This window comes from Protomyctophum parallelum (genome assembly GCF_964188405.1).
Source record: "Protomyctophum parallelum genome assembly, chromosome: 10".
Taxonomy (NCBI): domain Eukaryota; kingdom Metazoa; phylum Chordata; class Actinopteri; order Myctophiformes; family Myctophidae; genus Protomyctophum; species Protomyctophum parallelum.
Genome location: NC_139704.1, coordinates 15,789,453 through 15,802,842, shown reverse-complemented (window position 1 = coordinate 15,802,842; position 13,390 = coordinate 15,789,453). Strand labels below are relative to the sequence as shown.

General features: G+C 42.3%; 2 protein-coding genes across 2 annotated transcripts; one reads left to right on the top strand and one right to left on the bottom strand.

The window, feature by feature from the left end:
• Positions 1-2,601: 2,601 nt before the first annotated feature.
• LOC310865693 (uncharacterized protein) lies at positions 2,602-5,124 on the bottom strand (the record flags this gene model as incomplete). Its single annotated transcript, XM_083774905.1, has 2 exons — positions 2,602-3,938; positions 5,112-5,124. The coding sequence occupies 2 exons, from the start codon at positions 5,122-5,124 to the stop codon at positions 2,602-2,604; spliced, it is 1,350 nt and encodes a 449-aa protein (XP_083631031.1).
• Positions 5,125-5,417: 293 nt separating this feature from the next.
• Positions 5,418-12,928, top strand: LOC310865633 (non-structural maintenance of chromosomes element 4 homolog A-like). The gene is made up of 11 exons (XM_083774810.1): positions 5,418-5,440; positions 7,265-7,480; positions 7,596-7,676; positions 8,329-8,459; positions 8,993-9,144; positions 9,552-9,651; positions 11,370-11,460; positions 11,543-11,637; positions 11,718-11,766; positions 12,217-12,302; positions 12,743-12,928. Exons 2-11 carry the CDS (start codon positions 7,297-7,299, stop codon positions 12,806-12,808), a joined length of 1,035 nt encoding a protein of 344 aa, XP_083630936.1. The 5' UTR covers positions 5,418-5,440; positions 7,265-7,296; the 3' UTR covers positions 12,809-12,928.
• Positions 12,929-13,390: the final 462 nt, after the last annotated feature.

Sequence of the window (13,390 nt, the reverse complement as noted above, 5' to 3'; positions counted from 1 at the left end):
GTTTGAAACTGAGCACTCAGTTTCGTTGAATGGCTCTAGAGAGACTGTGTACCAATTTGCGTGATGTTTGGACAAAATCTGTAGGTGTACTGTGCAAAAACTTGTTTTGCACAAAGCGGCCTCCTGGTGGCGCTATAACAGGCCGTTGTGGAAAGTTTGGGGCAGAGGTTCATCGTTGGCATCCAGGGAGTGTAGCTGCTCACGGACGGACGGACGGACGGACGGACGGACACACGGACGGACGGAGTGCAAAACATACTCTCCCCAAATGCCTTCGGCCTGGTGGAGACAATAATACTAATAAAAATCAGACCCGTCTGAAGTGAGTGGTACTGTACTGTACTGTACTGTACTGTACTGTACTGTACTGTACTGTACTGTACTGTACTGTACTGTACTGTACTGTACTGTACTGTACTGTACTGTACTGTACTGCTATTTTCGTGCTCGGACACAGCCAGGGACACAGGCCAGGGACAGACCCAGGAACACAGCCACACACATACCTGTAGCTGTCTATAGGAGTGGTTGCACCACTCAAAAACTAAGGAATGAATTAAGGTGATTTGATTGACGTCTGAAAGGGCCTGTCAGCCCAAACCCACAATGCAATACTTTGTTTTCAAGTATTGTATCACAAACATCAGTAGCATTACAAAGAAACCCCTACCAATTAAAACAAATATCCCCCTTTATTTTCCATTCCAAGTGTGTTAGTCTTATATGTGATGCCATTGCTGCTATTCCAAAGCCCCAACGGGTACATTGTTTAACTCTTTTCACAGCAATTGGATATTTGTCTCCACCAGGCCGAAGGCATGTGGGGAGAGTATGTTTTGCACTCCGTCCGTCCGTGTGTCCGTCCGTCCGTGTGTCCGTGTGTCCGTCCGTCCGTCCGTTAGCAGCTAATCTCGGCCACCGTTAACCCGGTCCATGCCACATTTTGCACACACACTCCCTGGATGCCAACGATGAACCTCTGCCCCAAACTTTCCAGAACGGCCTGTTATAGCGCCACCAGGAGGCCGCTTTGTGCAAAACAAGTTTTTGCACAGTACACCTACAGATTTTGTCCAAACATCACGCAAATTGGTACACAGTCTCTCTAGAGCCATTCAACCAAACCGCTCTTTCAGATTTCTCACACTCCATCCTGATTGGTTAAGATTGGCTTCCAAAGTTCACAGGAGTGCTCAGTTTCAAACAGAATGCTGCAAATCATGAACACATCGCGTGATTTCCGTGAAATTGTGCACCCACATTCCCACTAGGCCAAGGACGAAATGCCACATGAACAATTTCAACTCAGCCTCAAGGTGGCGCTATAACTGGCCAAAAAGTGTTTTTACCTCTAACTGCACGGATCTGTGGATAACTTTGTATGCCAACTCCCTAGAGGCCAAGGAAAAACCTTTGCCTGGAATTTTTCACATCTGCTCTTTATAGCGCCACCAGGAGGCCGACATATGTAAAACACATTTTCTATTATTACTCCTTCAGATTTTATCCAAATTTCTCGCAAATCGGTAAACATGATCTCCATAGTCATGTGATCAAGACAGGTTTGTTTGATTTCTCATATTCCATCCTGATTGGCCACGATTGGCTCCTACAGTTTTCAGGAGTAGCAAATGGCCACAACTCCTCAACGCAGCGTCCGATTGCGATGAAACTGTGCACGCATATTCCCACTAGGCTGAGGAAGAATCCTGGTGGAGACCTGTGCCGATTGGCATTTTATCTAGTTTGTTTTGTGGATAGATCTTGTTGAGCTTGTCATTAAAGTAGCTCTCAAGTCAAAGAAGTTTGGGCACCTCTGACTTAAACCCTTCATTGAACGGGGTCCATCAGGGGTCTATATTGTTTTCGCTCAACACACAAATCTTAAATAGCCTGTTGTGAGTTTAGATTCACCAAATGTTTGCCTATTTAACATGCCCAGAATCAGGATGCTCTGTTTCAAGTGGTTTATGAGCAAGACAAACATTGACAATCCCTTTTCACTCTTGAAGAAGTGTTTTTTAGAAATAGTATGTGAGCTGAATATTAAAGTGTGTGTGTGTGTGTGTGTGTGTGTGTGTGTGTGTGTGAGAGAGAAAGAGTGTTAAAGGGACTACGGTACGATTCCATGATAGTTGTGTCTGTTTTCAGTGCCTTCTGGATATACAACATTCTAATGTATTGTGTACAGTAATGTAAACTGATAGCTAGCTCATTGTTACCAGTTACCACCACACAACAAAAGAGCTTAGTTTTGATGCCAAATTTTATTTCAAGAAGTGTGTGAAGTTCCTCTTCAAACTTACTGGAAACATAACATAACAGAAAACTGTTTTCCTTGAATACAGCACACAAAGCACAATTGAGGGTAGTAATAATGTCAGGTGTATCCTAGTTCATTGTCAGTCAGACACATTTTGTTTAATGTAGTAGTATTTCATGAATAAAATGTCATCTTGTCATGCTTATTGTTTATTGTCACCTTCTTAAAATAACGTCTTTTTTGAGGAAATTTAAGATTTTGCCTAATTTTTTACTCTTCATGACACAAACAATGTTCCTGCATATGGCAGATATGGAGCCAAACTGCCGGTGTTTATTTTACAGTTTGACACGGCCCATGGAGGCAGTGATCTGAGCTTCCAGAGCCATTTGGTCAAAGGTGCGACACTGCGTGTATTGCCTAACTCTCTCTCTCACATGGAAGGAAGCGCGAGCTGCTCTGCGGGCCTCTTCCTGCATCTGCTCTCGCTGTCTCCGTAACATCTCCCTCCTGCACTCCTTCGTGGTGAGGTAGCTCTCTCTGGCCGCTCGCTGTGCCTCCTCCTCCCTTTGCACCCGATCTCTGACTCGCTGGTGGCAGAGTTGCCTGTCCTGGTTGCTCTGGTAAGCTTTCTGAGCTCTGTTCTGGTGCTGGGCGGAGGCAGTCTGGGAGGCCTTCTCTGTGCGATGCTGGCTTAGCTGGACCAAAAGCTGCCTGTGCCTCAGCTGCTGATTACTCTGCAGCTCGGCCCTAACCTGCGCTCTGTGGATCTGCTCCCCTGCCCGGGCCGAGCGCTCCTGGAGCTCAGTCGCCCGGGCCTGTGTGGCCTGGATGTGTTTCTCCCAGCAGCGCTTCAGCCTCTCGTCCAGGGTGTTTCTCATCAGATCCTCCTCCTCCTTCAGCTGCTGCTCTGCCTTCTGTCTTTGAAAGAGGTGTTGCAGCAGCTCCCGGTGGTTCCCCAGCTGCAGCCTCTTCCGCTCTCTTCTATCCTGTGTCATTCTGGTCTTCCTGGCTTTCTCCTCCTTCTCCAGTGCAACTTGCCTCTCCTTCTCCCTCTCCATTTCCTCCACCTGCTCCCTGTCTCTGAGCATCTTCTCCTGGTAACGCTTGCGTAGCTCTGCCTCTCTCCTGGAGGCCTCGGCTCTTTCCCGGCGCTGAGCCTTGAGTTCCTCTGTCAGCCTCCTCCAGCGGTCATCGTGCAGTAGGACCTCCTGCTCGCGTAGTCCTACTAAATCTTTCTCCTGACACTCCATCAGCCTTCTGCGGGCCTCCACGTCCTCATGCCAGCGCCGCATGCTCTGCATTAACTGTTTTCGCCTCCTTTTCTCTGTCTCAGCGCGTTGGACCTCCTCCTGTTTGTTGGCCTCCTGTCTCTCCTGCTCCTCCTGTAGACTTTGCTTCAGATGGTTTTGCTCCTCCTGGTGCTTCATCAGCATCAGAGCTGAAATCTTGCGATCGCTCTCTGATATGGTGACATTCATCTCCTTCTGGATGTCTCTTGTAAGCCTCTCCAGCTGCATTTCTGTGGCTGGAGAGTGCCTGAGCTCTCCCAAGCTAAGGCTGGAGGAGACAGAGCTCTTTTCTGGTCTGTGTCTGTTATCAGATAAGGTGTGCCTGCTAGAGGATTTGCTGTTACAGCCCTGATTCTCATTCCGAACGGGTTCCTTTCTCTCATCTGCAGAACATAAGTATTTTGGTTTATAATTGGCACTCAGACTTGAAACCTCAAGGACTGTTTCTAGAGTTGAAAGTTTCTTGCTGCCCTGCCCTCTGTCCGCAGCCTCCTTGACAATCCGTTCCCTCTCCTCTCGGCACAGTTTCAAGCGCCTTCTGCATTCCTTCTCATAGGATTCATGCATAACTGTCATTGCCTCAAATGGCATGTCATGACGTTCAGTAATGAACTCATTCAACGATTTAATCAAAAGTTCAACAGGCTTGACACCAAGTCTAGCACATGATTCTAGGGATCGAGGGCTCGTTAAAACATACCGACTGTCCTCTGCTTCTGTTGAGTCAAAGTTGTTCAGATCCAGGTGAATAAACGGAGAGAGTGACCTAATTTCCCCCATGAGGACACAATAATAAACCTTTAGCCTACTTTAAAAATGTTGATTTTTTTCTAAGGGCAGGCTTCCCTTCTTGACATCTGATTCGCATAGAAGTGGCTGATTCAATTGTGAAACATGGGTCCAGTTCGTCCACTCGGCTTTCAATATGGGCGAACCGGTGAGGCGTCTTCATGAAGGGATTAACTGCTAATTCCCTTTCTGTCCCACGACGGTTCACTAGACAGCAGATCAGTAGCAAAACGAATTAGGAGAGGGGGATCACCTCCAAACACATTCAAAACACAAATTGTACCACAAAAACAGTTAAGGAAAAAGAAAACTGCCCCCAAATCTATCATTATAATGCAATGGTAGACTATAGAAAATGGTGTATGATAGAAACAATAGTCTTTAATTATAATTGCTACTATTTGACTTTATAATGCAGAAACAAGATCTGAATTCCTGACCAAACATATATGGACATTTTTTGTTTTCCATGTTCTGTGTATTGTCATTTAAATATAAGAATTTGAGTTACAAACAATATTTAAATACAAACCTGTTTTATAGTTGAATACGTCTGACATTATTTTAATGAAAACAGACATGTGCTAATATTTCTTTTAGAGCTGCACCAGTGGGGAAAACAGTAAACAGATGCTTCTTTTTGTAACCATGGTTAAAACAACAGGGCAAGTCAAATAAAGAGGGACAGTCCAGTTCCAATTTCAGACTGTTAGTAGTGTGCCATCTAGTGGAAGTCAGAGACTGCGATCAGAAAAAGTCCAGGCTACCTTCAGCTACCATGGTGGTAGGTACCCACAGCCACAGATTATCCATTGATTGATTGATTGAAAATTGTATTAACAGTATGTATAATTTGGGTACATTTCAAACGAAAGTACAAGTCAATACAAAAAATTACTATTGTGACTGTGAGGATAAAATCCTTAAAGTATTATACTCTAAGATAAAATCCCAACTGTGGAGGGCAGTATTACGCCTCGCGGCGTCTACACTGCCGGAAATACAGAAGAAGAAGAAGAAAGTGAAGAAAAGGAAGAGAAACCGCCATTGTCATTACTTCCGGTGTTGATGCGAGGCGAGCTGCTGCTGCATGAAGGTAAACAATCGACAAACAGCAAAATATTATTATTTCCCCACAGAAACACACCACTCCGTACGACTAACTATAAATAAAGGCTTTAGTCCATCACTTAAAATAGATCATGGCTCCTTCCTGGCAAAACATTTTCTTCGCCATTCTAGTATCTACAGTGCAAAATGTTAAAAAGTTAAAGTTAAAACGGCCATACTCATAGCTACTCACAGATGCCAGTAGAAACACTGATTACGTTCTTTTTTTGTACTATGGATTACTTTTTTTGTACTGTGAGTCAGAAACAAAATCACTGGTGGTAATCTAATCAGATTTAAGAACATATGCTTATCGGTGTCAGTGTGTCACGCGTGCGAACATTATTTTGGTTTTAAGGTTCAGGAAGAAGGAACTGGCACTTCCCCTGCATTGCTTGCCTTGCTCACAGTAAAGTCTTTCAGTCTTAATTTACATTTGTACAATCATAATGTAACGTAGCTTACGATTTAGACTCTTATATGTATTTATCGATTCTGACATGTCAGATTCGATAAATGCATCTACGACTACGAGTGTCTAAATCTTAGGCTAATCTCGTAGAGTAATGATGTCAGAATCTATACATATTAAATACATCTACGAGAGTCTAAATCTTAGGCTAAATTTAACGTTGCAATGATGCAAATTGTAACCATTACGCACAAACGTTCTTGGTTCTCAGCACACTGAGCATTGAAAAATGATTGTCTGACTGGGGGTCTCAACCGTGTTCTCTGCAAACATGGAGGGGCCTTGTAGTCTAGTAGCCAGAATGTGAACACCAATGTTTTATGTTATAAATGTTTAGTATGGGTCCCCAGCAGGTAGAAACTGCCGGATGCTAACTTTCATATGTTGAGCAATTTTCGTAATTGGCATAATCTGTGACCATACCATTAACAACTTGTAGAAGGCAAAATATTCAAAATGTCATCATGCTTTATGTAGCACGTGATGTGTCAAACTAGGGGTTTTTCATGATGCTGAATCCATTCCAAGCATTAGTTTAGCAAAATGATCACTCATTGGGCTAAAAACGGCCATTACCGACCGTCATCACAAATGTGATGATGTCAGCGCAAGTGGGCATGGCCGTTTTTAGCCCAATGAGTGTTTCTACATGCTGGGGGACCCATACTAAACATTTATAACATAAAACGTTGGTGTACTCAACATGTCCAGGTTCACAATGGGGCTCTATGGGCTGGCTACTAGACTATTGAGGCAAACCAGAGAGATGAAATGGTGCCGTTAAGCAGATGGGTTTGTGATCAGACGACCATGTGACTCATAGGCTTCAATCCCCTTCATGCTGGCCTATTTGGTTTTTAAAACCATGCTTGTGGTGTGAACCGTTTAGTGCTAATAAAACCTTCATATAAATACTGAAATGGCTTACCTCTATATGCATGCTTCATTGCGTTCCCTTACAAATATAAGTTTAAAAGTCTCTTATCTCTAAGTCAGCTCAGTTCAACAGACTAAATAATTCCCCCAACTCCACAACAAAACTAGGTGGCAGAAGCTATCTTCCTAGCCTGGCATGGCCAGACTCGTAGCAGAGCTTCACTGACGCTTCCACCCCACATAGGGGCGGAATCTTCAGTGAATACCCGCTATGAGGCTGGCCAAGCCAGGCTACCATCTTCCCCCAAACATATCTCTTGAGGCAGCATGTACTAAACTAGGCAGTGTACCGGTCCCCACAACAGCTATAGGTAGTAAAGATAAATTCAGTAAAAAAAAAATACCTTCACTTTGTACCCTGCTACCTCTAAAATATGTTTCAAATATTGTATGTGTTATTAGTCGGGCTTATTAGTAGGATCACATCTACAGACATGTCGAGACGAGGAGGAGGAAAGCGAGGTAGCGGAGGGGCCACACCTCGGCAGAATGGCAACGCTGGCCACAGTCAAGATGAGGATGTAATGCCTGCTGGTGGGCTGGAGGAGGAGGAGGATGATCCCGCCCTGAGGAGAGAAATCCGTACAAAGTATAGGGAGCTTATAAACTCTGTTCAAGGTGAGTAGCATGAGTGAGGGCAAAGTGGGGTATGCTGTAATTGATATTTAGAATGGTTGTGGTAGCTTTGATAGTTTCTACTTTGCTGCATGTTGATTGATAGTGTCTCTTACAGAGGACAGAGAACAAATGCTGAGTCCTGCCAACAACAAGCTCACTGAAGTTTTGGAAGAGGCAAACAAACTTTTTAAAGATGGTAGGTGCAGAATGCAACAAATCTCAATGTGGGGTGAGAAATGAGAATTAAGGTCCTTGCAGACTGGACACGGTTTTTGGAAAACCGGCGGAAAGACGCTGCTAAAAATCCGAAAACACGCAGCAGTGTGCAGGGACCTTAAGAAGACTGGCATTAATATTGTTAATAAGAAATCTGTAAAACTCTGGCCTCTGTATAACTGTAGTCCCAGAAATCCTGAATTGACAAATTGGCTCAGTTTACAACTACAGTTGTAAACGGAGCCTATTCCCCAAACTATAATATCAATAAATGTATTGTATCCTTTGACACAAATATGCCCCTCGGGAAAACCATCTTTTTCACTATATTTGGTGCTATACCTGCAATGTAATACAGCAAATATCGTTTTTCATTGTCCATTTTCAAGGTCTTAAATGTTAAGTACTGAATTGGTCACCCTTCCACTTTTCCACTTTGGACTAAGTTTGGCTTAACCCATTTTGAGCGGGAACCCCTTTTGGTGTTTTAAACATTATGATAAAATTTAGCTATTGAAAAATGGCAGATCTACAAGCTCATAGCGCGCCACTCGGTCGCGCGCTATGAGGTCAAAATGGGTTAAAACATACGTCTGGTCAATATTGGTGGTTAATGAGTTGTTCCTTGGCAGTTCGTCAGGCTCGAGAAGCAGCTCTGGACACCCAGCTCCTGGTTGTGACCGCAGACCTGTGCAAAGAGAAGGCCAGCCAGCTGTTTGTTGAGGGCAGCGCCTTTGACCCGTCTGCCTTTGCTGAACACCTCGTGAGTCGTCGTAGAGTAGATTTCCAATCCGGTCTCACCCAAACACGGTGAAATGGCACGGATTGGCAATTCTGTACATGCACACCTAGAAACCCCCAAAATCCGTACATATTTACACTGAAATCCTCACCATAGACTGTGTCGGAGGGGTGCCATCTCTACCGAACTTGAGCCACGAGAGAGACCACCGAGTGTGCAATTTGCCGTTGCGAAGTTCGGTAGAGCTGACTCGGCTCTGTCCGAGTTAAACCCAATGGCACAGAATCGTGAATAATGTCAAACTCGAGCTCCATGAAAAAGTGAAAGCCGTGCCTCTGTCGCGGTCAAAACGGTAGTGCATGGATATGTATGGATTTGAGGGTTTTCTAGGCATGTATGTATGGAATTGCCAATCCGTGCTATTTCACCATGTTTGTTTGGGTGAGATTGGGCTGCAATTTCAATGGTTCATTTGAACAATTCACATGGCCATTATTCACACATATAACCGTGTTAGCTGATGTTTCTCTCATTATCATCTATCTGTCTGAAAGCTGAACTTCATGGGGCTTAACAGACTGGAGAATGAGGATGAGGATGAGGAAAATGGAGTGGCAGCCGACGGCTACCTGCCCCAAGATGCCTGGCATAGGGTAGCCAAGAGAGCACAGTGCTGTTTCAAGACAGCTCCAACCTTCCATTACATGTGAGTGGCTGATCACTTCACCTGCCATTTACCTACATTATCTACTGTAGTTGGGTCTGACTGTTTCATACTTTACCTGCAGAGTAATATGGGTTAGTGGATTCCTGAAAAACTCATATTTGTCGGTACATTATAAACTATTTTCTCACATTACTCTTATGCTTTTAGTGTGTAAAGAGTAAAGACAATATCACACAAGATGTGTTCATCTCAAGTGATATCTCAGCCATGCTGATATACAGTACAACCACACTTTAATTATATTGCAACTTATGATTATGGTACAGTCCTACAATGTAGGAAGTGTGTGTTGAAAAAAAAGTTTATTACATCTCTACCGCAGATGGCATCATAGCAATGTTGTGTATTGTGGCTCTATTATGTTTCCATTGTTTTGGTTCTTGTAGGATGGGCTCATTCCTCGCAGAGCCCCCTCCTCCGAAGCAAAGGGTAGAGCGCCAGAGAAAGGCACCCACTAAGGAGACCCAAAGGACCATGCCAGCTCAGGTACATTTCATTCGTTTTTTTTCTGTGTAAATTAACAATATTTTCTTTGCCTAGGAATCTTTCAGAATAAAGGTTCTAGAGTGCCCAGCAGATGAGGCAGATTTTACTTTGAAAAGCCTTCCATTTCCCTGCAAAACTGAAGCGTTAGATGCCTGATTAAGTCAGAAATGGGGACAGAACATTGCCGTTCTGATCAAAACCATGGAGAGCGATGTAGTTTTAGAGAGAATACAGTTTTGTCGGGCTGTAAACAAGGAAGTGAACTAAACCTGTCCGAGAGAGCCGCGTTGCCTAGCAACGGCCCTGTCAAAAAATAGGTTTTAGACCATTAAAAAGACCCTAAAACGTCCCCAGACGTCATGTGCCTCCTACGGGTGTAATTATAAAGATGTGGCGAAACTTCATGGGCACAAGCTGTTAACATTGTGTGGACAACTCGGATCTAAACTTCATGGGCACAAGCTGTTAACATTGTGTGGACAACTCGGATCTAAACTTCATGGGCACAAGCTGTTAACATTGTGTGGACAACTCGGATCTAAACTTCATGGGCACAAGCTGTTAACATTGTGTGTACAAACATTGCATATTTGCTATCTGTTCTGATATGCTAAAACTAGGGATGTCATGATTCTCCAAATCTACAATTGGATTTTTAATTAAATAAAACACTGGCACTGCCATTGTTACTATTGAGCTATTTCTTTTCTTTGCTCCCGATTCCGATCATTAGGAATCACGTGATCGGGGCAACTCTAATCGGAATCGATAAAATCCTAAACAATACCCATCAATAATCGTTAAGTAGTGTGCTATGATGGCCAAGTACCTCTGCGTTGCTCAATGCGTATGCATTACACAGCCCTTTCGATAACTCACTCTTTTTTTCTTTTTTTTTCCATTCGTATGGCTTGACGATTGTACAATCGTCATGGAACATACTCTTGTTTTTCAATCTGACAACCAGTAACCGCCAAAATAAGTAACGAGTTACATATGGAGGTCTTGGGTAAGCTGCTTGCTGCATTATCATGGATCGTTCAGATGGTAGTAATACATTTTTAATCAGAGGTGATGGCAAGTTGAATGGTCTCGTGGGTCTGACAGAATCCCATGCTATGCAGCCATACGCAACATCAACTACGAGCTGTATCTTTGAAATATTCACCCTTTTCCCCTTTGGACAGCATACAGCTGATGCATAATAATTACTACAAGAATCTGCATCCTGGTTATGATGATTTAGAATTTAATTTCAATTTCAGAATATAAATCGTGACACCTGAGCACATTGAGTATGATTGCACGGTTTAGTGCTGCAACATAACTAGGTCTGTCTATAATCTGTCTATAAACGGCATGCTATCTTTTGAAAGTATTTTGAATACAATGCGATATAAAACTGATTTTGTTTCAGCTACATTGTATATCCACTGCTGACTTTCTTTCCTACACTCGCAGTGCATGCTGATCAAAGAAAATGTTCTTGTCATTTTGTTCAGCATGTATTGATAACGACACACACACACACACACACACACACACACACACACACACACACACTCTCTCTCTCTCTCTCTCTCTCTCTCTCTCTCTCTCTCGCTGAACAGTGGATCATTGACATGTAATTGTAATTTATTGAGACTCACTTATGTCCAAAAGATACATTATTCAAGTCTACAAAGTTAATGCATCTTGTCCATTTTCTTGTCTTCAAGTTGAAGCAAATGGAAGAGTCTCACCAAGAGGCTACCGAGAAGGAGGTAGAGAGGATTCTGGGATTCTTGACGACTTACCATGCAGAAGATCGTGAGTTCAAACTCCACAACAGGAATAATAACAAAGTTTCAAACAGACAAATGTCTCATTTAAAATGTTCTGTCAATTGCAGCAACTTCACCCATATCCTACTATGAGTTTGTTGTTGATCCCGCGTCGTTCTCACATACAGTGGAAAACATGTTTCACACATCATTCCTCCTCAGGGTGAGTCATCTGTTTAAATGTTCACATCAGAGTTGGAAGCTTGAGGGGACTGTATATTAATTTGGATTTTTGTTTTGCAGGATGGTATGGCCAGGCTGTACCTGGATGCAAACAAGTTGCCCTGTATTGGTAAGATTGCTGTTTTGTCATATCGGCATTTTTACATTTTTGAGAATTCAAATCTATAGTTATCTAGATGCAGGACAGAATACAGAATGGAATGGAAATGCAAACATCAATGGGTGCATGTGTTTGTGGAATATTGGATGAACAATAATCGTATTGTACAATAATGCATTGCATAGTGACAAAGGCAATATTAATTGATATTCTTTCAATTACTATTCTACAATGATAAGTATTTTTCATATGTTTTTCCCATGGCCAAGTCCCCTTTTGGCATCTTTTCTATGCTTGTCAAGTTTTCAACCCCGCAGTGATAAACAATACTGCAGCATATCAATAATTTAACTATTTCAATGAGTTGTGCGTGCCAGCGTGTGTGGCCAGCAGAGACCAAAAATATTTGTGAATTAATAGATTGAGGTTTTGTGTGTGTGTGTTCATGCGCGCTTTCAGCTCCTGTGACATCAGGGGAGGCTGACAAAGGGGAATCGGCCATCCGCAAACAATGCATCATGTCCATCAGCATGCAGAGCTGGAGGGTGAGCAACTGTGGGCCATTAAGGACTATTTCAAGTGGTGCTTGTACTGCTCTAGAATCACTGCTTGTGTCACTGTGGCATAAACCAAATAGTTCTGAACAATCGCTATCATAATTCAATTCCGTTTTAGTTGAACCTGTCAACACAAGGCAGTGAAGGCACTCCTTCACAAAGCTAGAAAACAAAGAACAATTACTTTAAATTGCGATGATTTTAACTATATGAGAGCTGCTGCTAGAGAATGCATACTTCCTTACTGTGACTTTAACAACATGCCCTTTTTAAGAAAATGTTTGCAAAAGTAATTCAAAATTGCACCTTTTATTGCAATGGTGTGCTCTCAATTCCAATTTTTTCCTGTGGCCCATAACTGTCACACTTGGTATAACATTGTATTTTGAGACAACGCATAGTAATTTTTATTTTATCATTTTTCCTAGGACATAATTGAAGCTTTTGAGATCACGGCGCCCATGATCCCAGCAAATACTCAAAATGTGGAGTGATCTTTAATGTTTTTTTGTTTTGTTATTGCTGCAAAAAAAAATGTATCTGTTATTTGTGATTTTAAGGCATATTGCCCAACTGTAATTTGTTATATTTTGAATAATAAAAGGGGGAAAATAGTCAGTTTTTTTCTTTTTAACTAACTGCTTTTCAAGTGAATGCCCTAATGCATTCTGAGCAGTAGAGCCTTCTGACTTGAGTACATTTACTCAAGTATGTACAATTTCATGGTTTTTATTTCCATTTCTTTATACTTCTACTCCCACTACATATCAGTGGCAAATATTGTACAAATGACTATGCTACAGTTATAGTTACTGAATTTATGAAGTTATTAATAAATCATATCGATGTTTAGAAAATGGCAGATCTACAAGGTCAACACATTGCAACGCAACATAACCAGAGTTTTAAATGGGGCTTCAGTAGTTAATGGTCAATGTACATGAACTGAAGTATTGTACTTAATATTTAATATTGTACATTTTTGAAGTATTTTTACTTTCTTCAGTATTTACATTTACTTCTACCCCACTACAGTATTGTACTTTTACTCCACTTTACAATTATATGGAAACTAG

Excerpts from the sequence above, each read along its gene's own strand:
- LOC310865633 (XM_083774810.1), top strand. The coding sequence starts at position 7,297 with ATGTCGAGACGAGGAGGAGGAAAGCGAGGTAGCGGAGGGGCCACACCT. Across the intron at positions 9,145-9,551 it reads GCTCCAACCTTCCATTACAT|GATGGGCTCATTCCTCGCAG; the intron begins GTGAGTGGCTGA and ends TGGTTCTTGTAG. Across the intron at positions 11,767-12,216 it reads AAACAAGTTGCCCTGTATTG|CTCCTGTGACATCAGGGGAG; the intron begins GTAAGATTGCTG and ends GCGCGCTTTCAG.